The sequence below is a fragment of the Xenopus laevis genome, chromosome 8S (genome assembly GCF_017654675.1).
Source record: "Xenopus laevis strain J_2021 chromosome 8S, Xenopus_laevis_v10.1, whole genome shotgun sequence".
NCBI classification, from domain to species: domain Eukaryota; kingdom Metazoa; phylum Chordata; class Amphibia; order Anura; family Pipidae; genus Xenopus; species Xenopus laevis.
This window is the reverse complement of record NC_054386.1, coordinates 13,079,340-13,105,909: the sequence shown is the minus strand read 5'-3', so window position 1 is coordinate 13,105,909 and position 26,570 is coordinate 13,079,340. Positions and strand designations below refer to the sequence as shown.

At 40.2% G+C, this 26,570-nt stretch overlaps 1 protein-coding gene across 1 annotated transcript in view; it reads right to left on the bottom strand.

Moving 5' to 3' along the window:
* Positions 1 to 954: 954 nt before the first annotated feature.
* Positions 955 to 26,570, bottom strand: part of LOC108700477 (guanine nucleotide-binding protein G(I)/G(S)/G(O) subunit gamma-2) — a 37,436-nt gene continuing 11,820 nt past the window's right edge. The window contains exons 2-4 of the mRNA XM_041574849.1: positions 16,970 to 17,043; positions 7,814 to 7,917; positions 955 to 1,772 (exon numbers count right to left, since the gene is read on the bottom strand). Of these exons, the coding sequence (XP_041430783.1) occupies positions 1,644 to 1,772; positions 7,814 to 7,900 (216 nt within the window). The 5' untranslated portion in view covers positions 7,901 to 7,917; positions 16,970 to 17,043 and the 3' untranslated portion in view covers positions 955 to 1,643. The remainder of the gene's footprint in view (positions 1,773 to 7,813; positions 7,918 to 16,969; positions 17,044 to 26,570) is intronic.

Sequence of the window (26,570 nt, the reverse complement as noted above, 5' to 3'; positions counted from 1 at the left end):
AAAGGAATGCGAATAAAGCACAGGAGATTTGGTTACCTGTCAAATGCAGTATTATCCAGCTTAAGGGTGATGGCACATGGGGTGCTTTTGTTCCCCGCAGGAAATTGCATTCCCTAAAGCAAAATGAAATGTGAAAACGCCCTTGTTACCATGCAGCACAGATTCTACATGGTAACAAATCTGTTATATTATGTGTAGCATCACGTAGTCTGGCAACTGGCTACAACAGCAAGTGAATAAGAAACCTAACATACTGTTATACTGTTACCCTTTAGCACTTGACATGTGCAGCTATGAGACCTGATCACATGGGCTACTTTTGTAGGGGAGGGAGGGGTGAGTAATGGAGGAGAGGGAGGGGGGATGGAGGGGTGAGCGATAGAGGGGAGGGAGGGGTGACTGATGGAGGGGAAGGAGGGGTGAACGATGGAGGGGAGGGAGGGGTGAGTAATGGAGGAGAAGGAGGGGGATGGAGGGGTGAGTGATGGAGGGGAGGGGTGAGCGATGGAGGGGAGGGAGGGGTGAATGATGGAGGGGTGTGTGATAGAGGGGAGGGAAGGGTGAGCAATGGAGGAGAGGGGGGGCTGGAGGGGTGAGCAATGGAGGGGAGGGAGGGGTGAACAATGGAGGGGAGGGAGAGCGATGAAGGGTGACAGGAGGGGGGAGAGCAATGAAGGGGAGGGTGACAGGAGGGAAGGAAGGGGAATAAGACTAAGGGGTGCAAACACAGGCTAGGGGTAGGCAGATGACAATTTTAAGAGGTAGCTGCCCAGTGGCCCCCTCATTGCGCCATAAGCAAGCGGCTTCTTCTGCCTACCCCTAGTTCTGGCCCTGGTTGCAGGCAATTATACAAGAAGTTTTTTGAGTGTGGTAGTTCATACCACCACACAACTGAAAGACAGACAGAACGCAATTCATTCCCAGGATAAAATTTCCAGGGTGTTTTCCAAAAGGTCCTAGACTGAAATGGTTTTATTTTTTTCATGCACAAACATTGCCTTCCAAAGAATCACAAAAATAGGTATCAAAAGTACATCACACAATATTCCTTCCTGTGGACTCAAAAAAACACAATTAGAAATGTTACCATTCATTCCTAGAATACAAATAACCGTAGCAGAGTAAACTGGCTGTGAGTTCTGGCTAGCTCCATAATACACACTGTGAGTGTTTGTTATAGTTCTACACTTTCCTGCAGTGAAGATTATCCTTGTGCTACTCTAATGCAACAATGCACAATATCCAGATATGACATAAGAAGACCATGTCAAATATATCCTGCAGCTAAAAATGACAATTCCATTTAAATTAAATAGTATGCCCCAAATTATTAAACTTTGTCTCAAAAACAATAACAACCCATCAAAAAAAAGGAAAACAGTTTTAAAACGTAAAAAAAAAAATAGACAGCTTTCCCCGTACATAATCTCCCTTCTCTAGTATGTGTTATCATGGTGGATTTCATGTTCTTTAACCTCCATAAGGGAGACACGTTTCTTTGGACATGTTTGCCACTGCAGCTCCCAGCCTTGTCTTTATAAATACATTTCTCTAATAAATCTGCAGACTGCATGAATCCATTGATGTTCAAAATTCTACATCAGTTTTCGGGGAGCCTGATTGCACAAAAGGTAGCTGATGTTTTACAGGATGGCACAGAAAAACTTCTTCTCTCTAAATGGATTTTCTGATGCAGGTACTGGGCTGAGAAGTGGGTCTTCCTTGGCGTGGGCTTCACAGTAAGCCATCAAGTCAGCTGCTGCTTTCGATACCTTAAATGACAAAGTGATAAACAATTTAAAAATCTGCTTAAAAATAATAATAATTCACCTTGGAGTTCCATGACTTTTATAAAAGCACTTGGCCTTTGGCCTGATGCTTTTACATGGTCATGGAACTCCTTGGTGACTTATAATATCTCTACATGTTACAATAGGCAGTACTTTATTCACTATACAGGCATAGGATCCGTTATCTGTAAACCCATTATCCAGAAAGCTCTGAATTATGGAAAGGCCGTCTCCCATACACTCCATTTTATCCAAATAAACCACATTTTTTTTTAAATGATTTTCTTTTTCTCTGTTATAATAAAACAGTAGCTTGTACTTGATCCAAACTAAGATATAATTAATCTTTTGTGGAAGAAGAACCAGCCTACTGGGTTTATTTAAAGGAATCGTAACAACAAAAAGTGAAAGTGCCTTAAAATAATGAAAATATCATGTAGTGTTGCGCCGCAATGGTAAAAGTGGTGTGTTTGCTTGAGAAACTCTACTATAGTTTATATAAACAACCTGCTGTGTAGCCATGGAGGCAGCCATTCCAGCTGGAAAAGGGAGAAAAGGCACAGGATACACAGCAGATAACAGATAATCTCTGTATTATACAATAGGATTCCTCAGAATTTATATGTTATCTACTGTGTCTCCCGTGATTGAATGGCTGCCCCCATTGCTACACAGCAGCTTGTTTATATGAACTATAGCAGAAAAAAAAGTATGACGTTTTTGGTATCTATTATGTGACAAAACTGCAACAATTCTGCAACAAAACATGTGTCAGTCAATGGCGAATGTCCATTAAACAACCAGAAGATCTTTTTTTGATTTGTTGTTTTAGAGGTTCAGTGTTTTTGACTTTTCTGCAATACTATGAATAAGTCTCAGTTTTCATGACTTTTCCCAAACTTCCTTTTTCAGTTTGGATTTGTTAATAAATTTCATGACATTCATGGTCATGTGGGTTTAGTCGTAGTTCCAAAAACCTCTAAAACCACAAAAAATTAGCACTGTCAGGAGGCCTATCTAGTCCGGACCAAGGAGGAAGCTTAGGGTTGAAGTCCAAGTTCGCGGTACAAAAGGGATCAAGAAATACATAGTCAGGATTCAGGAAATAGTTCAATAGGCTGGCGGCAATAATCAAAGTCCAGAGTTCAGGCAAGTGTCAAAAGTCCAAGAATCAGCAAATTCAGGAAATTAGGAACACCCAGGAATTAAACAAACAAATCCTATAATTGGCATCGAACCCGTGACCTGGAAGTCCTTTTGTTTACAAAGTTCACGCCGGGCGCGTGACGTCATCACGCCGGCGTCAAGACACCGGTGTCGGCCCACGTGGATCATGGGTGCCGCCATTTTGGAAAGGACGCCGCCGGAGACGGGAGCGCCAACAGTCGCTCCTGACAAGCACAAGCCCTATTCACTGAACCAGGGGCGTAACTAGTTCCGTTACTGCACTGAACTCATGTAGAACAAGGGGGTATGCTGCCCCTTTAAGAGAACAGAAAGGGATAAACAGACTGTGGATTTCAGCAGCAAAAACCTTTAAAGACTATAGAAGATACTTAAAATATGTATACTGCAAACGTTTATTTAATTATGCAAACATTCTATTTTTGGGTGGTGGATTCCTTTGAATAAAGATTAAAAGACCACACAAAAACCAGGGAGACTTCTAATAAATGAACTTTGCTGAACTGATCTCAAACTGGATTTTAAAGGATACACTACCAAATTAGTGCCTTAAATCTTTCTATAAATAAAAAAATTTTGATAACAGACGAACAGTTCATCCAGGTAACGCTGCTCCCTTTAGTGATTTTATCTCTGATACAATTCCTGCCCTTCTGATAAGTATTAATTATGATTTCCAGGACTTAGTTTGAATAAGAAAATGCAAGGTTATAGCATGCTTGAACTAAGAAAAATTACAGTCATGTCAAGTGGTATATTCAGTGTCTAACAATAGATAATTCAGGAAACAAAAGGCATAAAAACGACAAAAGACCCCTATATATTTAAGAGTTGGTTTGTGCCATGCTATCTAACAGAGCTACATAATGACATTAATAGCTGGCAGCATGATGACAGTGGGGGTGTTTCACTGTGCAATGAATGCTGCTGAGCTAAGGATAAAATGTGCCTCTGCTTTGCTTTATACGATCTGTATAGGGTTTTGTGTCAGTGTTTGATGGACTTATCTCTATTATTTCTATTATTCCACAAGCCGTAGGTGAAGGACCTCTCACTGACAATGCACTCACTTTCTTCCTCGCCATATTGTGAGGGAGTATTATATGGATAAAGCTCAGTACTATACAGTACTATGTCCACAAAGCAGTCATTTTGCTGCATATTTGAATGTATATTCATGATTTGGACATTTCCATAGACATCTACATACATTCACAGTCATAAGTGTTTATAAGGAGACCAATGGGCAGATTTATCAAGGGCCAAATTGAAAATTCGAATTAGATTTTTGAGATTTATCATACTCCGGCCCTTTAAGAATTTGAATTCGACTATTCACCACCTAAAACTTGCAGAATTAGTTTAAAGGGGAAGTAAAGTCTCAAATAGAATAAGGCTAGAAATGCTGTATTTTGTATACTAAACGTAAACATGAACTTACTGCACCACAAGCCTAATCAAACAAATGATTTGTGCTTTCAAAGTTGGCCACAGGGGGTCACCATCTTGTACCTTTTTTAAACATCTTTGCAAGACTAAGACTGTGCACATGCTCAGTGTGGTCTGGGCTGCTTAGGGATCGTCATAAATGATCAAAACAGCACAAGTCAAATAATATCTGCCAGAAGCCGATACAGCAAGACTGATTAATAATCAGAATATGCAGACTGCACTGGGTCCTGTGTTGTCATGTGATCTAATGTGGATTTTATAGTTTTTGTATTGTTTAATACAAACTTTCTCAAACTCTGTAGAACCAGTGGCTGCAGCAAAATAATCATCCAAATAGAATCCCAGTTTATCAGTTTAAATCTGACTCCATGATCTTTGTCCCTGCAGATGGAGTTGAAAACAGTAAAGGTAAAAATAAAATCCACTAAAACTCTCTACACATTCGCCGACTGATCTACAGGGAAACAAACAAAGCTGCTTGAGTTCTGCATGGCTGGGAAGTAAGGTGGGGCTCCCCCTGCTGTTCATAAGTATGATTGTTTCCCTGCAGAGCAGTTAGGGACTGTCTGACAATTCCTATCCACACTAGTAAATGAAGGGAGAATTTCATTGCATACAGTCAGGTTTCTTATAAAAACGGTACACATTTTTTAATAAAAGTATATTGGAGATAGGTTTCTTTTTCATTAAAGAAAGTAAAAATGGGATCTTATGGTTTTGTCTTTACATCCCCTTTCAGTCAGTGGGAGAGGTGTAGGGATCAATTTGGAGATGTTTGCAGCCTTCCTGACATTCAAGTTTTTTTTCGGAGAAAAAACTTTTATCGAGTATGATTCGAGTTTTCGGGTCATTTAAATTTGTCCGTGTATTAAAAATGACATTTTATTAATACATTTTGACTAGTCGAATTTCAAATTCATGGGAGTTTAAAAAAACTTACATGAATTCGAAATTCGACCCTTGATAAATGTGCCTCCAAGTGTTTTAATGGGGATGTTTTAAAGGGAATAAAAAACAAATAATTGTAAAATTGCTTAAAAAAAAAATAAATAATTTTTGCAATTTTCCTTATTAACAGTAAACCCGTCACATTTAAGTGGTGGCACAAAACCGCAATATGCAGGAAAACGCTAAATCAGGGTTTGATGATCGAATTGGTGATCAAATAGTGAAAGTCCAAATAGCACAAAATGGTTTATGAAAAGGGAAATTTTTAAAAGGAAAATGGAACAAAATTATTCAGAGAAAATGCATAAAATGCAAGAAATGCATCCACTGGAATCCATTAGAACTTAAGAGGAATGCAAAAAAAACAATCTGGGAAAAGTACAGGGCGGGAGGTAAAATTAAGGTTTGACTAACCTAGTTACAGACCTGAGTGAACAGCCCATTGTTTAGTATGGGGCATGCTTTTTCCTACTACCATTTTAAAATGCTTGAATAAAGGTTTATATTTTTAATTTTTCTACCTCCTGGATTCCTTGGTGCTGCACCTACAAACTCACTCTTTCTTTGGAAGCAACCGTTGGGATCTTCGGTTTTGTGACATGCACAGGTGAATCCTAGTACCTGGTAAGTGCTCCCACTATTTTTTGCAAGCTAGTTACAGACCTACTGTAGCAACCAATTTAGAATAGGGGCAACATGTAAAACAGTTGTGTTGCAGGTGAGGGGGGGCAGAACACTGTATCAGGCTCAGACAGCCACCCAGGGGAGGGAGGGATAGTCACAATCTATACTTCATCAGGGTCGGGCTGGGCTGGCAGGACCCTGGGAAAAAAACCTGGTGGGCCCCTGATTGGGTCCGCAAAGTGGTAAAAAGATACACACTGCATGGTGTGCTTGCAGGGGGCAGGCTGTCTGCAATGTAAAAGTTCACTACTGAAGTGGGGGGCCCACGAGGTAGGAGACACTAGTCCAACACTGTAGTCTATTAATAGTAGAAATATTAATATAATCATAATATCATCATAAATTGATTAAATGGTTTGTCAAAATCATAAAAGAAAATAAAGACACCAGTTCATGAAAAAGTTGTAGTCTCCGAAACCTGATTTTTTTTTAAGGAATTGTTCAGTATAAAAATAAAAAACTGGGTAAATAGATAGGCTGTGAAAAATAAAACATGTTTTTAATATAGTTAGTTAGCCAAAAATGTAATGTATAAAGACTGGAGTGACTGGATGTGTAACATAATAGCCAGAACACTACTTCCTGCTTTTCAGCTCTCTTGGGGGCAAATTCACTAAGATTCGTAGTTGCGCCAGGCGTAACTTCGCCGCACTTCGCCAGGCGTAGTTTCGCCAGCGCTTCGCAAATTCACTAAAATCCGAAGTTGCGCTCAGGGGTAGCGTAAGGTTGCGAAGTTGCGCTAGCGTTGATTCGCTAAGTAAAGCGAAGTTACGCTAGCGAAGGCTAATTTGCATACGGCACGAAATTCAAATTTCAATGGAGGAATACGTATCAGCACTACAAATGCCTAGAAAACCTTCAAATCATCAAATAAAAATTGTATTTTGCCCTACACATGTGCCCACTGTCTAGGTAAGTTGCCATGAGTCAGGAAATGTAGGGGGGAAGGAGGGGAGCCCCAAAAAATTTTTCGATCTTTTTCAGCCTATCACCCATAATTTAGAAAACACGCCAGCGTTTTTTGGGACTTAGAAAAATTTTTGACTTTTTTTGAAACAATCCCTATCTACTCTATTGCGCTTCGCCAGGTCTGAGGTGGCGAAGGAAGTCTAGCGTAAAAGGTAGCGTTCAGTACACTGCGCGCGTTAGTGAATTTGCGTAGTTACGTCGCTAGCGAAACTTCGCCAGGCCTAAGGGTGCGAAGTAACACTAACGAAACTACGCCAGCATTCGTTAGTGAATTTGCGCAGTAACGAAAATGACAAACGCTAGCGAAGTAACGCTAGCGTTTGGCGCTTCGGCGCTTAGTGAATTTGCCCCTTGGTTTCCACTGATTGGTTACCAGGCAGTAACCAATCAGTGATTTGAGGGGGGGGGGCTACTTGGACCATAACTGTTGCATTTGAATCTGAGCTGAATGCTGAGGATCAATTACAAACTCACTGAACAGAAATGTCCCATGTGGCCCCCCTTCAAGTCACTGACTAACTCAGAGTTATAGAACTGAAAAGCAGGAAGTAGTGTTCTGGCTATTATGTTACACATCCAGTCACTCCAGCCTTTATACATTACATTTTTGGCTAACTGACTATATTAGAAACATTTTTTATTTTGCACAGCCTATCTATTTACCCAGTTTTTACTTTTATACTGAACTGTTCCTTTAAGATTTCAACCCATATTTTCATACAGAAGTAGTTACTGTTTCAGTATTAGACTTTACGTTAGAATTTTAACACTTGCATTATTTTTACCTTTATTCTGTCAATATTGGCTTCCATTTTTAGCTGTTCCACCAGCTTTCTGGCTTGCGCTATACTGGCTGTGTTATTGCTGGCCATTAGAGCTTGGGGATTTGCTGAAATAAAGAAAATGTCAAAGTCATCAGTTTGTAAATCCAGTGCATGATTAATATAACCATTGCAAGGTATCTGAAAACAAAGCCAGTTGTAGCATGAGATGTACCACAAATGTTATAAACAGCATATTACTGCCTTGCTTTTAATGGTTCCTTTTTTAATCACAGAGGCTGTGAAACTAAATTTAACAACCTTCCCATACATAGTACAAGAGATTTAATTAGAAGGTGAGTGTTTAAAAAACAAGATTTCCTATACCTGTACATATGTATTAATAGGAGTTTTTTCAATAATGGCTCATGGTAATACTCTGATTAAACCCAATAGCTCATTGCAATACTTTGATAAAGAACTGTATAAAAATATAACACAAAGAACTGTTCTACTGTTGAACCCGATGTCGAATGTTGAGCCCAATATAGTGAAAAAGACAGCTTTATAACATATAATTGTGTATAACAAAGCTTTGTATCATAGTATACAAGGCGGCTTTATAATCCATAATCCTGTATAATGAAGCGTTGTGCAAGAGAAATCATGGGAAGTAATAAACTCGATGACCTAATACTTGTTCATTATTCTCATATGTTTTATGATTTCTGCAGCCCTTATCAGACTTTCCTTTATTGTAGCTAGGGGCACAATATGCTATTCAGCTACCAGTTAGCTAAGATAAGATCTCTGCTTCGGATGTGCTTGTTGGGAGTCTGGCCAGATCCTGATGAGCGCATGGGAAGCAAGATCTGTTATTAACCAAATCATTGTATCTTCTTACTAAATTACTATATGAGCTCATTGTTTGCTAAGCTTATATAAACTGGGGGTCTCCATTCGGTCAGTTGAGATTCGCCTGTGGGGTTTACGCGTGCCGGTGCAGGACCTTCCGTGAACCGCTTGAGCCTCGATCTGCGGACTGTTTAGGGATCTCCCAGTCGTACAGGCAGAGAGGGGGGGCTTGCATACTTTGCTCACTCGGTGATGTATATCTTCTTCATTCTATGTATGTAATAAACCTTTGCTTATACGTAGCTGGTGTGTTTGAATTACTTCCGAGTGACTCATAGAACCCCAATTAAAACAACATATAAGAGGAAGACCAAGTAAGTAGGACCATGATTTTATAATGTAGAAGATGGTACACACACAACTACATATCATACAAAAGTCATCCCTGTAGCCAATCCAAATACACTAGGGTTCCCATCAGTCCTCATTTTCCGGGACATATCCTGTTTCGGGACCTAGATCCCCAGGGAAAAGTGTCCCCAACTGAAGCTCACGAATGTCCCCATTATTTGGATCCCTTGCCCTATGATTCTGCTGATGAATAGGGTTTTTGAATTCTGTGTTTATATTGAGTGGGACGTTGTGGGCATGAACTTGAGTGGGTGAGGTCAAGGGTGTGTAGGTTGAGAGTTGAAAAATGGGTGTGAGTATATATGTGTCTGTAAATCTGGGAATCTTAAAAAAACAATAACATTTGTATATATATAGGTATAGGATCCATTATCCGGAAAAGCTCCAAATTACTGAAAAGTTACCTCCCATAGACTCCATTGTATCCACATAATCCAACTATTTAAAAATAATTTCCTTTTTCTATGTAATAATAAACAGTACCTTGTACTTGTAACATATAATTAACCCTTATTGGAAGCAAAACCAGCCTAATGGGTTTATTTTATGTTTAAACGATTTTCTAGTAGACTTAAGGTGTGAAGATCCAAATCACAGAAAGATCCGTTATCCGGAAAACCCCAGGTCCAGAGCATTCTGGATAACAGGTTCCTATACAAGCAAAAAGCTGAGAACAAAAACAAAGCAGTAAACAAATCTAATGCAGCACTTTCAAGAAACAATCACATTGTGCTACTTACAACTAAGTGTAAATATAAAATAGACTAATAAAAAAACAGGATCATGATAGTTTCCTTTTAAGCAGATTTATAGTAAGACGTCAATAGCACATTATAGCAAGAGACCACAGTGCATTGATCTTTCGCAGGTCATGCCAGTAGTATACATAATCTTCTTTGCCAGATATTTATCTTTGATTTCTTACAGGATTAATCACAGTTGAAATGACATTGAATTCCCCATCTTAAATTCCTGTTTCAGTATTCATTTATTAAAGAGTCTCAGTTGTGGATCAGAATAGCGAAAGCATCCAGATCGCCATCTATCCATCTCATCATCTATCTCAGAGGTTCCTAAACTTTGGGGTCCCCTGTCCCCTAGAGAAGTTCAAAAGTGGTGGATCAGGAGACCTACCTTGAAGGCCATGTAAGGAGAGATCTGGGGTGAACATACTCTCACATATTGGTGGAAGAAATCTTGGGGCCGGGTTTGAATAAGGATGAACACTGATTTGCTGTGGTTTTTATAATTAGATCAGGGGTGCCCAAAAGGTAGATTGGGATCTACCATTAGACCTTTAGCTGGTGATCAGTAGAGCTCAAGACACTGTCAACAAACAGCTTGACTAAATTACCCTTCTGTTTCACACTTTTCATTCAGATATTTTTATGTTACATAAGAAATAGTTGTTTGTTAAATATAGAAGTATAAATTCACTCATAAATTAATATAATATTTAAGGAATATTTTCCATGGAACAGAATGATAACAATGCTTTTATGGATGTAGATCATAATGGGACAACATCACTAAAAGTAGACCTCGCATTAGTATGGGCCTCCTGACTTAGATTAAAAGCAACATGACTAATACTGAAATCTCTTCATTCTGTAGCATGTTACTAAGAACTATGGGCATTTTGCCACCCTGGGGGCTTTTAAACCTTGTGGGCAGCAGAGGAAACATTTGAAACCACCCACCCTTCAATTAAAATGAAAATTGTCTGAAAGTGATTGGCGCAGAGGAAAAGTCTTCCAAAAATGCCTCCGTTTTGACAATTGTCCACACACATTTGCAGCAGATAGTTTCCATTCAAAGTGAGTCTAACCTTTATACATTGAAACATCTGTTATTCTAAAAGCTCATATGTGCTATCATTTAGGTACTCATTATGCTTTAATTATAGACCATGCCCTGTGCTTTGTGTCTTCATTGTCTTTTGCCCAGAACCCTGCTAGACTCCAACCCTGTACATCTTGCACTTCTACCAGCTATGATTAAAGCATCTGGAAAATAACCCATGGACAGTCTGCCATAGGTCCCTCTATGAGAAGCAGTGCCACAGCACAAACCATCTTTTTGGTTTTTACATTTTTCAGTTTACATTCCATTTCCAAACAGATGACAATAGATAGCAATTACTAGACCAACAGAGATGCATGGGGCAATTTTCTTAATATCTGCAAATAAACACGTAGTGAAAACTCAATATGGTTGTTAATTCAGTGTTTAATCACAAAGGAAAATTGACCACTTTGTGCCTTATAGGCATTTTTCTGTATAAAAATTTAAAAAAGTAGGCTGTCCAAAATAAAAAATGTTTCTAATATAGTTAGTTAGGCAAAAATGTAATGTATAAAGGCTGGAGTGACTGAATGTCTAACATAATAGCCAGAACACTACTTCCTGCTTTGCAGCTCTCTTGGTTTCCACTGATTGGTTACTGGGCAGTAACCAATCAGTGACTTGGGGGAGGGCCGCATGGGTCATAACTGTTGCTTTTGAATCTGAACTGTATTCTGAGGATCAATTGCAAACTCACTGAACATGTGAGCCCCCCCTTAAAGTCGCTGACAGTTAGAGAGCTGAAAAGCAGGAAGTTGCATTCTGGAAGTCATTCCAGCCTTTATAGATTACATTTTTGGCTAACTAACTATATTAGAAACATTTTTTATTTTGGACAGGCTATCTATTTACCCCGTTTTTATTTTCACACTGAACTGTACCTTTAAAAGGAATGATTTCATTATAAAATAAGAATATTGTCATTTGTTTGCTGTAATATCACTTGCAATGATAAAAAGCATCTATCACAGGATGATTCTTTTCCCTTCTTTTCCATTCTGCCTTCTGCTGCCCAGCCCCCTACTTAATGCCAAATGCCAGAGGCAGACTTTCCATTGTGAGCGAGAGATCAATGCATTAGATCGTCCTAGGGACTGAAACAACAGGGAGTCAGACAATTAGTTTAGAATGATGAAGAATATAATCAGAGCTTAGCACTGCCACCAGGTTTTCTTAGGAATGGTCTCCTATGATGATTAAATATTTAAGAGTATTCTACCATAAACACTTACTGTATTTACTGGGTCAAGATTTCAGCCCTAATCATAGCACTAAATAAAGGATGTCACTGAGCTATGATAGAGGATGTACAATACTTGTATCAGTAAACCTTTGTGCTTGTCAACAAACATCTTATTGGTTGCTTAGGGTTACTAGATGTGGGCAAGTGTAATACCTTTTATTACATTACCCTGTTAGCACTTCATCTTGAATGTGCAGTTGTGTTCACAATAATAGTGTGTTTAAAAAAAGTGAATAAAGCTCAAAATCCGTATAATAGCTTTTATTTCCATACAGGCAAATGCATTGGGTACACTGCACATTCTATTCCAAATCAAAACATGAAGAAAAATGTGTCACATTTGTGTTTTTCCTTTACAGAAAGTGAAGAAAAGGGAAATATTAGGCTGTTCCAAAAAATAGCAGTGTCTGCATTCTTCTTTATAAACTCAAACATTCACTGTATAAACATGAAAAATGTTTCAAGATTTTGCTTTCCTTTGAATGACTGAACTAATATTTAGTTGTATAACCAGTGTTTCTGAGAACTGCTGCACATCTGTGTTGTATGGAGTCCACCAACTTCTGGCACCTGTTACATTCCACAATTCTTCTGCATTTCTTGGTTTTGCCTCACAAACAACATTTTCAATGTCGACCCACAAGTTTTCTATTGGATTAATGTCCGGGATTGAACTGGCCACTCCAAATCATCAATCTTTTTGGTCTGGAACCAAGATGTTGCTCATTTACTGGAGTGTTTGGGGTCATTGTCTTGTTGAAACCCCCATTTCAAGGGCATTTCCTCTTCAGCATAAGGCAACATGACCTTGTTAAGTATTTTGATGTATTGAAACTGATCCATGATCCCTGGTATGAGATAAATAGGCCCAACACCATAGTATGAGAAACATTCCCATATCATGATGCTTGTGCAACCGGCTTCACTGGCTTCACTCTGTACTGTGACTTGAATTCAGTGTTTGGGGCTCGTTAGACAAACTGTCTGTGGCCCCTAGACCCAAAAATGACAACCTTGCTTTCATCAGTCCACAAAATGTTGTACCATTTCTCTTTAGGCCAGTCAATGTGTTCTTTGGCTCTTCAGCACATCTTTTTGCAGGAACTTTGCAGGGGCTTCTTGCCGATAGCTTGGCTTCACATAGGCGGCTTTTAATTGTAACAGTATCACAGGTAACTTTAGATTTTCCTTCCTGGAGCTGATCATTGTCTGAGTCTTTGCCATTTTAGGCTATTCTTCTATTCATTCGAATGGAAGTTTTCCCATTTTCTTCCACGCCTTTCTGGTTTTGGTTGTCATTTTAAAGCATTTGAGATCATTTCAGCTGAGCATGTTCTGCAATTTTTTATATGTTTTCCCCTCTCCAATCAACTTTTTAATCAAAGTATGATGTTTTTCTGATTAATGTCTGGAACTACCCATTTTACTCAGAGAGAAATGCACTATAATCAGCATGCACAAAATTTACTGCCTTCTTTCCTTAAAGGGATCCTGTCATCGGAAAACATGTTTTTTTTTCAAAACTCATCAGTTAATAGTGCTACTCCAGCAGAATTCTGCACTTTAGGAGAGAAATGCTTTCTGGCAGGCTGCTGTTTTTCCATCTCAATGTAACTGAATGTGTCTCAGTGGGACATGGGTTTTTACTATTGAGTGCTGTTCTTAGATCTACCAGGCAGTTGTTATCTTGTGTAAGGGAGCCGCTATCTGGTTACCTTCCCATTGTTCTTTTGTTTGGCTGCTGGGGGGAGGGAGGGGGGTGATATCACTCCAACTTGCAGTACAGCAGTAAAGAGTGATTGAAGTTTATCAGAGCACAAGTCACATGACTTGGGGCAGCTGGGAAACTGACAATATGTCTAGCCCCATGTTAGATCTCAAAATCGAATATAAAAAAAATCTGTTTGCTCTTTTGAGAAATGGATTTCAGTGCAGAATTCTGCTGGAGCAGCACTATTAACTGATTCATTTTGAAAAAAAAAAATTTCCCATGACAGTATCCCTTTAAATAAGGGCTCTTACAGACGGGGGTTTGAAGCTGCAGTCTCCTGCGTTCCGTTTTTATGCGCTCAGCCGCAGGTTGAGATGCAACATGCTGCATTTTTCCTGCGTTCGGCGCCTACACGCAACTGTGTGAGTACAGCCCCATTGAAAAAAACTGAATGCGTCTACTCCTGCGGCTGAACGCATAAAAAGGGAACGCAGGGGAGCGCAGCTTCAAACGCGCGTCTGTAAGAGCCCTAAGGGCCGTAATTGACACCTGTTTTTTCACAGAATGCATGAGCTCCCGTATTGAACAAGCCTCAATTAATGATTCTATGACACGGAATCAGCAGCATACATGTCATGACTGTTGGATCTGTTGGTTTTCTATTACTCTACTACACCTACTAGTAAATTATATCCATGTAGAAGTATAATTTCTACCAAAAACAATGATTGATCAGATTATTGATGCTGGACTGTTATTATTCTGAACACTGTAAGTGTAATTGTATTTTTTATTTATTTGTATCTTGTTACCGTTCTCTAGAGCACTATTTGCACAAGTAGCGCTACATAAATAAAATAGTACATGTATACATACTGTACATGCATGATTTGCCAAGTCAACTAGAGATGAACTTTTCCTCCCATGTGAAGGCTGTCAGAGGGGTTGCTGGAAATAGTAATTCAATAACAGCTGGAAGGTGACAGATTGGACATTCCCGATGTGAATAGCTCACCCTTCCCCCCGTGCATACACTCTCTTATTGAATAACTGGAGCATTTGCTTATTTCAACCTGATTGTGATGCTGTCATAATATATTATGTGCACATGTCATTAAAGGGATACTGTCATGGGAAAACATGTTTTTTTTTCAAAATGCATCAGTTAATAGTGCTGCTCCAACAGAATTCTGCAAAGAAATCCATTTCTCAAAAGAGCAAACAGATTTTTTTATATTTAATTTTGAAATCGGACATGGGGCTAGACATATTGTGAGTTTCCCAGCTGTCCCCAGTCATGACTTGTGCTCTGATAAACTTCAGTCACTCTTTACTGCTGTACTGCAAGTTGGAATGATATCACACCTCCCCCCCCCCAGCAGCATAACAACAGAACAATAGGAAGGTAACCAGATAGCAGCTCCCTATCACAAGATAACAGCTGCCTGGTAGATCTAAGAACAGCACTCAATAGTAAAAATCCACGTCCCTCTGAATTTCCAAATCTATATTATTCCAGCATTCCTTTAAAGGAGAAGGAAAAGCTAAAACTAAGTAAGCCTTATCAGAAAGGTCCACCTAAATACACCAGTAAACCCTCAAAGTAATGCTGCTCTGAGTCCTCTGTCAAAAGAAACACCACATTTCTTTCCTTCTATTGTGTACTCATGGGCTTCTGTATCAGACTTCCTGCCTTCAGCCTAAACCTCCTTCCCCCGGGTGTGAGCATGCTCAATTTGCTCCTCCCCCTCCCTTCTCTGCTTTAATCTGAGCCCAGAGCTATAAGTGAGCAGGGAGGGACTCAGGCAGGATGTGATGTCACACCAAGCTAAAATGGCAGCTGCTATCCTAAACAAACAGAGAGCTTCTAGAGCTGTTTACTCAGGTATGGTAAAACATTCTACAGAATAAATATAACATTCTAGCTTGCACTATTGCAGCTAATCTATCGCCAATAAAATGCCTCCGTAGCTTTCCTTCTCCTTTAAACCACACCAGAGACTTACCATGGTACAATATGCTTTGCCTTTTTTCTTTTCAGATATTACCCAAAATATTTTTGTGTTGAGGTCTGGCGGGAGCTGAAGGAATGCCAAGCAAGTCAACACACTTTGCATTTTCCTTGGAAGGAATAGACTTGGCACAGCTTCCATGTCTGTTCAGAATCATTGTTCTACTGAAAATCAAATCCCACTCCAAACAACATGAAGTCAGATAGAATGGCATGCCTTTGCAGGACAGAGTTGTATTTCTCTTTTTGATCCATGTATAAGTGATCCTGTGCAAGTACTAACACTCCAGAATAGGCAAAACATTAGCATGCATTCCATATCCACCACCTTGCTTGAATGAAGCAATTACTTAGGGGCACATTTACTAAACTCGAGTTAAGGATTAGAATAAAAAATACTTTGAATTTCGAAGTTTTTTTTTGGCTATTTTGACCTTCGACTACGACTTCGAATCGAACGTTTCGAACTAAAAATCGTTCAATTATTCGACGATTCGATAGTCGAAGTACTGTCTTTTTAAAAAAACTTTGACCACCTACTTCGCCAACTAAAACCTACTGAGCACCAATGTTAGCCTATGGGGAAGGTCCCCATAGGCTTTCTAGGCAATTTCTGATCGAAGGAAAATCGTTCGATCGATGGATTAAAATCCTTTGAATCGTTCGATTAGAAGGATTTAATCGTTCGATCAAACGATTTTTCCTTCGATCGTTCGATCGAACGATTTGCGCTAAATCCTTTGAATTCGATATTTGAAGTCAAAGGATTTAACTTCGACCCATAGTAAATGTGCCCCTTACTGTTACTTTAACCTCTTATCACAGAAGCTCATTAGCTGCAACTAGGGTTACCACCTTTTCATAAAATTTCCACCGGGCGGTGGTGGGGGCGGGAACAAAAGGGGCAGGTTGTGACATAAAAGGGGGTGGGGTTACGGCACACGATGGCCATGAGGCGGAGAAAGGGTAAGTTTTGAGCAGATTGGGGGCAGGCCAAGGGCTTTTGTTAGGGGCATTACAAAATTTTGTCCCTCTTTTTATTTCCAAAATGTTGGGAGGTATGCAAATGCATTTTTTCTATTGGTGGTGCAGTAGTCAAATTACCTTTCTAGTATTTCGAATCGCTCACTGTTTGAGGGAGAAGGTTCCTATGCACTTTTGGTCCCGGCTTTATTGCTCTGTGAAGATAGAAAACAGAACAGGATTATTCAGATGTGTAAAAATACAGAAGATCTATCAATATAAAGTGTGTGTGCAAAACACATTTGAGAGTGTTTTTGCAGATAAAACATTTTTTATTAAATATCAAACATCTTTACTATATATTTGCATTTAAAAAGTTACAATGTATGTTTGTAAATTTTAGGCCTATTGAATGCTGTCCTGAAGCCTCATAAATAACAACAACTCATTCATTTTATCATTCCTCCCCCAAAATGCTTTGTATGAGAACTTAATTTCTGTGGTGCAGTATTTAAATATAACCCTGTAATCCTTGCAAAAAACAAAACTAATTCCACCAAATCAAATTTTATTTTCAAATGGAAACAGCCAGTACAGCATCATGCACACAAAGGGCCCTATTTATTATGTTGTGTAAAAAGAAATTCCCCAAACAAACTGTGTAAAATAAACGGCAAATTTATCAAGGGGTGTTTTGTTTTACACCATGTAAACGCCAGATTTACCGCCAGTATTTTACACTGCTTTAGACCTTTGTAAGTAAGTTGCTCAAAGAAAGAGCGTGTAAAAAAATTACTCTGTTTTTTACATGGTATGGTGAATTATTCCACCGTTTTTTTTACGCCATATAAGTGTGTATGGAACACTTCTCTCTGCCTCCAGATTTTAATGAGGCAGAGAGAAGTGGATCACAGCAATTTCAGGCATTTTCAGGCTGATCCCCATTTCACTCTCTACCCCATTTAGCTGCACACAGGTGAAAGCTGTACTTCTCAGTGCAGGTGTAGAGAAGCTCTTCATACGTTTTGTGTGCCCTTGCCCTTAAAGGAGAACTACATACCTCCCAACTGTCCTGTTTTTAGAGGGACAATCCCTCTTTTGACAGCTCAACCCACAGTCCCTCATTTGTACTGGAAAGTCCCATTTTTCTCTGCACTGAACAGGCAGAAAAAGAAACAAAGTTCCTAACTTAATTGGCTTTTGGCAGAGAGCCTGGTCACTATTTCAAGAGGGGACAGAATTCTGGGGTAAGACTTAACATCGCGGGGGTTTAGTTCTCCTTTAAGAAACTATTATCTTGAGTTACATTGTTAAATCAGAGTTAATTGCATATATTTGGCTTTGGACTTATGTGTAAATTATGAGGCAGGTATGTCAGACTCAGAATACCATCTGGGAAAGCACAAGACCTGTATTTTACAGGAAGGAAGGTATTTGCCTTGGATCCCATGATTAGAGGATTTAGTTTGTGGGGGGAGGTAGATAAGAGCATAAAGGACACATTATATTTTGAAGCAGATATTTTCATACTATACTTCAAGAATGTCCAACCTGCAGCTCTCCAACTGTTGTTGCAACAGTCAGGTTTGATATCCCTAATTTATGTAATTTCTCTGCTTCCTCAGATGGGGCTTCAGCCTTCATAAATTGCTAGGAAGACCCCTCTCCTCTGTCTGTGGAACTGAGCAGAGGATGTGAACACAAAAGGCCAGATCATGAATCAACTTTAATGCATGCTAGTCAGCTCAAACCATCTTCAGCACCTTGAAATCTATAGTTGAGCAAAGTAGGAATGCCTTGCATTAATTACAAGGTTTTCTTTTATCCTCAAAGAACTAGTCATTTGCAAAATCACATAGGAATCACAATAGTACTTCTGCTAGCTATGCAACTCCTCTAAACATCAAAAATTAGAGAAATGCTCCAAGTTACATAACCTCCTAGAAATACTGTATATGAGGGAGGATGTGTGTATAGAGCATGGGGTGATATGGACTGCAAAAGGCCTAATGAAAGCAATTATTACAATTTTGTTATAGCTGCTACAGGGTACAGCATTTGACACTGGAACAAAGGTTGGTAAGAAAGTTATTGACCCCCGATGAGTTTCACCATATCACCATATGTTCTCCCTACATCTAGTCTCATACAGAATTCCGATACTTTTGAGGTTCTCTTGTTACACCTCTTTCAGCATCTATATGTAGGGACCCATATTGTTAAAATGACCCTATGACTTTAAATCCCTACCCTTCCTTCTTTTTCCTAGTTGCTGGGCAAAAGCCCATGTATCTAGTGTTAATCAACATCCTTATGGGAGTTATTGGTCAAGAGGTGCAATGACCACCTGCCACACTTCAATATAGTGTTTGGAAAGGGGTGGTTCTTCCTCTTTGGCTTCTGGTGTCCTTTCCAGCTGGATGTGCCCATTGAGCCTGGGTACACCAGGGCCCAGTAAAGCCATTGCCCTAGACCAGTACCTTTAGTGCCTGAGTCGGGGAGCAGGGAACCCCGTGAACAAGGTTAGAAACAGGATTAGATCTGTTATAGAGTCTCTAGGAGAGTGAGATAGAGTGTACAGATAGCAAGAGCAGCTTTGTGCTCCATCGAGGATCTGTAGCAGGGAGTAGCTTTCCAAGGCTCCTAGATTGCCTTTAGTGAAGGGACCACAGAGGATAGGGTGTGAGGCTTAGACTTCTTCTCCTTGACCACTCCACTGGGTGGGATACGGACCACTTTCAAGGTACATCTGCATGAAAGAATTCCCTTACTACTTGACTACATCCTTATGGGAGTCACATTCATCAGCTGTCTTATAACATCATAGTCTCAGACAGGTGGATATCTGCCTATACCTCATTATTGTAAGTACACCTGTGGGATATTTGTCTTGTACAAATAAATTGTTACTCCTTTGTTTTCACTGCAAGAACCTCCTGGCGTCCATTATCTCCTATTTTATTGCACTGCACCACTCCTGAAGTTTTCCACTTAGCGAAGGAAGAGTCACATGTAACCCAGGCTCTAAGCACTAGCTGGACATTAACTCATTTTGGTCTGCCTAGCCCAAGTTAGCATTACACATACAAAACACAATTACACCAGATCTCCTTGCTAGTATCATAAAATAATGTATTTACTGGGTAATCAGAGAGTCAGAACATAGTCAAACATAGTCAGAACATTACTGCAAAATAGTTGCTTAGGTATGGTAGGATCATTAACAACAGCATCATTGTATCAGGAAGTTATTTTGGGATTGAGACGGAAAGCTACACATACACAGGATTAGCTATATTAAATGGCACATAAAACACTGTGATTATTCAGAAATGCAGAAACAGCTCGATGGGAACCAAGACATCTGTGCTTCTTTCAGTTAATAGCTCACTGCAATCAGAACTCATTTATTATCAAGCTAGTTCCCATCTAATCACTGAATGCCGAAACAATGTACAGATAAAATATAAAAAACAACAAATGCAAAATCATACAAGACATTTCGTTGTCAGAGGTCAGCACTTATCTGATTATCATTCTGTGGTAAAACATGTTTTTTTCAAAATGAATCAGTTAATAGTGCTGCTCTAGCAGAATTCTGCACTGAAATCCATTTCTCAAAAGAACAAGCAGATTTTTTTATATTCAATATTGAAATCTGACATGGGGCTAGACATTTTGTCAATTTCCCAGCTTCCCCCAGTCATGTGACTTGTGCCTGCACTTTAGGAGAGAAATACTTTCTGGCAGGCTGCTGTTTTTCCTTCTCAATGTAACTGAATGTGTCTCAGTGGGACATGGGTTTTTACTATTGAGTGTTGTTCTTAGATCTACCAGGCAGCTGTTATCTTGTGTTAGGGAGCTGCTATCTGGTTACCTTCCCATTGTTCTTTTGTTTGGCTGCTGGGGGGGGGGGAAGGGAGGGGGTGATATCACTCCAACTTGCAGTACAGCAGTAAAGAGTGATTGAAGTTTATCAGAGCACAAGTCACATGACTTGGGGCAGCTGGGAAATTGACAAAATGTCTAGCCCCATGTCAGATTTCAAAATTGAATATAAAAAAATCTGTTTGCTCTTTTGAGAAATGGATTTCAGTGCAGAATTCTGCTGGAGCAGTACAATTAACTGATTCATTTTGAAAAAAAAATGTTCCCCCCATGACAGTATCCCTTTAAGTTTCAATAGCAAGGGATAAAGGAGAAAAGTCATAAAGAACGGGAAAAACGGTATCATGGTAAAATCCTTTAAAAAGTATTATAATGTGTAGTTACAGCATGTCAGTGAGGTCACAGGTAGTGGCGTAACTACATATTACTGGGCCCTACAGCAAATTATTTTTCAGGCCCCCCAAAATGTCTAGAGGTTGACCTGTTTTACAAATATTTATTGAAATTTTAAATGAATTAGGGCCTCACAGGACTTTAACCTCAAGCCTAAATCTTAAATGAAGTTAAAACATTTGCCTTGGTGCAGTACCCATAGCAATCAATCTGCTTTTACGGGTCCAATACTTATATAAAATATAAAGCAAGCAGGATAGTTATAAGTCATGGGTTATGGGTTACTTTACCCCTGTTAAGCCCTAAGACTACTATTATGAAACTGTCATATATGTATTTTAGGAATCTTAGAATAAGATTACTGCTCATTTATAACTCTATGGGGCAGATTTAGTAAAGGGCAAAGTGGCCAACACCAGTGGCATTTCGCCATTGTTACCCGCCACAGGGACCGATTTACTAACGGGCGCAAGCGCCAATTCGCTAGTGAAAGAGATAGACGCTACCGCTCATTCGCACTTATTACTCTGCAAATTCACTAAAATGGGAATTTTACTGAGAGTTACGTCTTTCACCAGACTTGCCTTCCAGCTAAGACCAGGTGAAGTGCTCTGGAGTACATAGATCTTCCTCAATCTTCTGTTACATCATATTTTTTAATCGAAAAAGCATCAAAGTTCAAAAAACGCTGGCGTCTTTCCTTTTTTTAGAGCAGGGCTGCCATTAAAAAATCAACGGGCCCAATGCAACAAAATTTTCAGGGCCCCCTGGGCCCCGCCAACCCCGGTCCCCAAGCCTCACCACAGATCCCGCCCACTCCACACAACAGTTAAAAGACCACACAGACATCAGTGCTAAAATAGGTAACCCACACACACAAGTTACAAAAAGCTATTGATGGTCAGGGCCTCCTTATAAGTTAAAGAAAAACTGTGGTGCCAGGGCCCCCGTTAAAAGTTTTTTTTAAAAAAATGGTGGTCAGGGCTCCCTTCAAGTTAAAAAAAATAATTGGTGACCAGGGCCCCCCTATAAGTTAAAAAAAAAACATTGCCCCAGGGCCCCCCTAATAAGTTAAGAAAAATTGGGGCCCCAAAGAATATTTTTTAAAAACACATTGGCGCCAGGGCCCCCTTACAAGTTAAAAAAAATTGAGGCCCCAAAGAATATTTTTTAAAAAAACATTGGTGGCAGGGGCCTATAGAATATTAAGATAATACATTGATGGCCAGGGGATTAAAAATAAATAAACACAAATTGGAATTCAGTAGAATTGAACTTGTGGCTTCAGGACTTCAACTTCGCCTACGTTCGTGACTTTGGGCCTTTTCGCCACTTCGGGAGCTCAGCTTCGGCTGCTTTCATAACTTCGGGTCTTTTGGTCACTTCGGGACTTCGGCTGTTTGGCACTTCGCATTTTGGCTGTTCGGGACTTTGAAAATGGCAGCAGGCTTCAGCGCTGTCAAGGGGGCCTGGCTTTTTCAAAAGTGCAGCACTGCCGGGCACCCCTTCGTACATTCGTACGGCCCTGTTTCAGAGCGATAGGCTGCAAAAGTCTTTAAAAAAGTTTTTTGGGTACCCGGTTCCCTCCAAACATTTTCTAACATATGTAACATAAACTATACAGTGGGCTCATGTGTAGGGCATTATACCAACTCTAATGTCTTTATTAAGGTTCCCTGGACATGTGTAATTAACAGTGGAAATGTCATGTATTTGCTGCAACATGTAACATAAAGATGTCCATTCAACTTAAAATTTCACGCCGTATGCAAATTAACTTGAGCACAAGACCAATAGCGAATTTGCGCTAAGCAGAAATGAATGCTAGCGCATCGTCGCTTTGAATAGTTTGAATTAGTCGAAGTAACGCTAGCGAAAAGTCACCAGCGTCAGGCGTCCACGACGAAACTCTGCACTTTAGTGAATTAGCGTTGTCTGAACTAATTTTCACCTGGCAAAGTGTGGCGACGGGTGTGAAATGGTCGCTGGCGACTTTTCGCCGTTTAGTGAATCTGCCCCAATGTGTCACTTTCTACACCTTCTACAACCGATGCTTGCCAAGTCTGGTACCCAAAGAAAAAAAAAACATAATTCAATTAGTCTTTTGCTTCACTGGTTAATACATTTGCTATTTTAAATAGCACTTATATTATTCTGATTAAAAAATTAGGTGGACAAAAAGCACAAGCAGTTTCAAACTTAATGATATAGCTAAATGCTGTAAGCCCCTCTAAAAAGTTGTCCTTCTATTTTACAAAGGGGCCCAGGCCAAATCAGTTTTAGGGCTCTTACTCACTGGCGTTCTGACCTGCGCTCCCCTGCGTTCCGTTTTTTGGCGTTCAGCCGCAGGGGAGCGCAGGAATAGACGCATGTCATTATTTCAAATGGGGCTGTACTCACTCAGGCGCGTGTAGGTGCCGAAGGCAGGTTGAGACGCAACATGCTGCATTTTTCCTGCGTTCGGCGCCTACACGCGCCTGAGTGAGTACAGCCCCATTTGAAATAATGACATGCGTCTATTCCTGCGCTCCCCTGCGGCTGAACGCCAAAAACCCAGGGGAGCGCAGGTCAGAACGCCAGTGAGTAAGAGCCCTTAGGCTTGTTGCTTCACCTGGCCTCATTAGAATAGATGTCCTATTTCATCTAAAATTAGTCACAACCTCCCTGCTCTTCACATGGTTAACTGAGAAATTAACGCAATGAAGTCATTACAGAGATTCACATGGGTCTTCTTCTCTCTTTAATTGAATTAAGGGAAACATAGCAACATCCTGATTCCACAGGAGAATAACTCAGACCACTTAACTGGGATAAAATGATCCCATGAGCTTTATCTGAGGTGAGCTGGTGAGAGCGAGTGATATTAAAATTATGTCACAGCTCAAAATTTCATAGCGCTTTCGAAGTTTCACAGCTCTCCGGATTTCTAAAAATGATATGGCAAAGGTAAAAATGGAGTATAACTTCCATCTAACATTCCCGGTCAATTATTTGAAATCAATTCCCTGGCTTTGTATGTACTGATCAAAGAAGCAAACCTGGTTAGGTGTTAAGGCAGTGCTATGTATATGGCACGAGGCAAGTAAATACCTTCTGTTTTCACAAGGCTTTACATGGCATGTATTGATCAAAAACTCTGTGCTACACTGACGAGTCCCAATGCTCCCTGTGTGTTCCATACTCTGCCTGCCCTATGCTCCCTGTGTGTGTGTGAGTGCCATACTCTGCTTGCCTTATGCTCCCTGTGTGTGCCATACTCTGCCTGCCCTATGCTCCATGTGTGTGTCATACTCTGCCTGCCCTATGCTCCATGTGTGTGTCATACTCTGCCTGCCCTATGCTCCCTGTGTGTGCCATACTCTGCCTGCCCTATGCTCCCTGTGTGTGCCATACTCTGCCTGCCCTATGCTCCCTGTGTGTGCCATACTCTGCCTGTCCTATGCTCCCTGTGTGTGCCATACTCTGCCTCCTCTATGCTCCCTGTGTGTGCCATACTCTGCCTGCCCTATGCTCCCTGTGTGTGCCATACTCTGCCTGTCCTATGCTCCCTGTGTGTGCCATACTCTGCCTCCTCTATGCTCCCTGTGTGTGCCATACTCTGCCTGCCATATGCTCCCTGTGTGTGCCATACTCTGCCTGCCATATGCTCCCTGTGTGTGCCATACTCTGCCTGCCCTATGCTCCCTGTGTGTGCCATACTCTGCCTGCTCTATGCTCCCTGTGTGTGCTATAATATGCCTGCCATATGCTCCCTGTGTGTGCCATACTCTGCCTGTCCTGCCCTATGCTCCCTGTGTGTGTCCTTCTTTGTCTGTGGGTGTCATACTCCATGAGTCTCATACTCTGTCTGTGAGTGCCATGCTCACTCTGCGGGAAGTGAACCTGTTGGGGGTTAGTTAGCATATGGAAATACTTGTTAGGGGTCCCCAATGTGTTTAATCATGTGATGGGGGTGCTATGTTATCCACAGGGGAGGAGGCGGCATATGAATTTAAGGTTATGTCTTAATATTGTTTAATAAACTTGTTTCACACAATTGATGAATGAAATCATTGCAGTGAGCACCATTAATGTGGATATGGTCTTAAAAGTTCTTGTAGTAACATGGCTGTAGTTTAAAGTGAGTGTGATTTAAAACAGGGAGTGGTCAACACTTGGTTTCATTATCGGCCCTCCACCTTGTAGACCAGAAAAGTTCCAGCCCTCAGTAGCACAGAAGTTGGACAGCACTGCAATAAACAGTCATTATGTATTGGGCCAGTGGAGGGCTCCTTCAGCCCGTGTACTTGAAATGCTAGTGCCTTTTTAGAATCTCAGTCAGAACTTGATTAGGCTTACTAGGTACAGTAACGTAGGCCAATGTCTGTAGAACTGATACAAACTTAAGTGAGTGAGCAAAAAGGGACTCTTGATACAGGTAAAATCTTAAAATACAACGCCTATGATTTTCTACCAGTGTTGTAATTCCATCCCTAATCTGTTTTCAAGTTTCTATGACCCTTGCAATGGTCCCATTCACTGCAAACTTATTGGACTGACCCACTGCATCACATTACTAGAAAAAAAACATGCGTTTGGTAAATAAAACAGTACCAAGTGTTCAGATTTCAAAATCAGAATTTGTTTGTCTGAGGCAACAGCCCACAGCAGCGCCCCTGTCAATAGCACTTTAATACTGTTCTGAATCTCTGCCCTGTGCTAACAGCTTTCATTCAATATCACTTAGTCCTCACATATTCACTTCTGATTCATTTCTCCACCCAAATCATATGGAGTCAATTACTGTACTGCGTCATGGAGAGACATAACTGTTGAAGGTGACACTAATTTTTTAGACAGGGCACTGAAGTGAATACATTCTACAGGACTGAAGAACTGCATTCCTAGTGTACTATATATACTTATATAATAAGTATAACAAATTGTATACCTGTACTAAGTAATATAACATTTATTTTTTTTCTTCAATTGTTCTCTCCAAAGATCACCGTGATGCTTGGGGTCAAAGGACAAATGTTATTTTAGCCTTACCCAGAAACCACAGCTGCTTTATCCCTATATTCTGTATCTACAAATAGTTATTTTATCTCTTCAGATATAGCCCAAATACGGGAGTACCCAGAAGTCAGGCGTGAAAGAACAGGAGGCGGAAGAGACATTAAAGGGATACTGTCAAAATGAATCAGTTAATAGTGCTGCCCCAGCAGAATTCTGCACTGAAATCCATTTATCAAAAGAGCAAACAGATTTTTTTTGTATTCAATTTTGAAATCTGACACGGGGCTAGACATATTGTCAATTTCCCAGCTGCCCCAAGTCATGTGACTTGTGCTCTGATAAACTTCAATCACTCTTTACTGCTGTACTGCAAGTTGGAGTGATATCACCCCCCTCCCTTTTCCCCCCAGCAGCCAAACAAAAGAACAATGGGAAGGTAACCAGATAACAGCTGCCTGGTAGA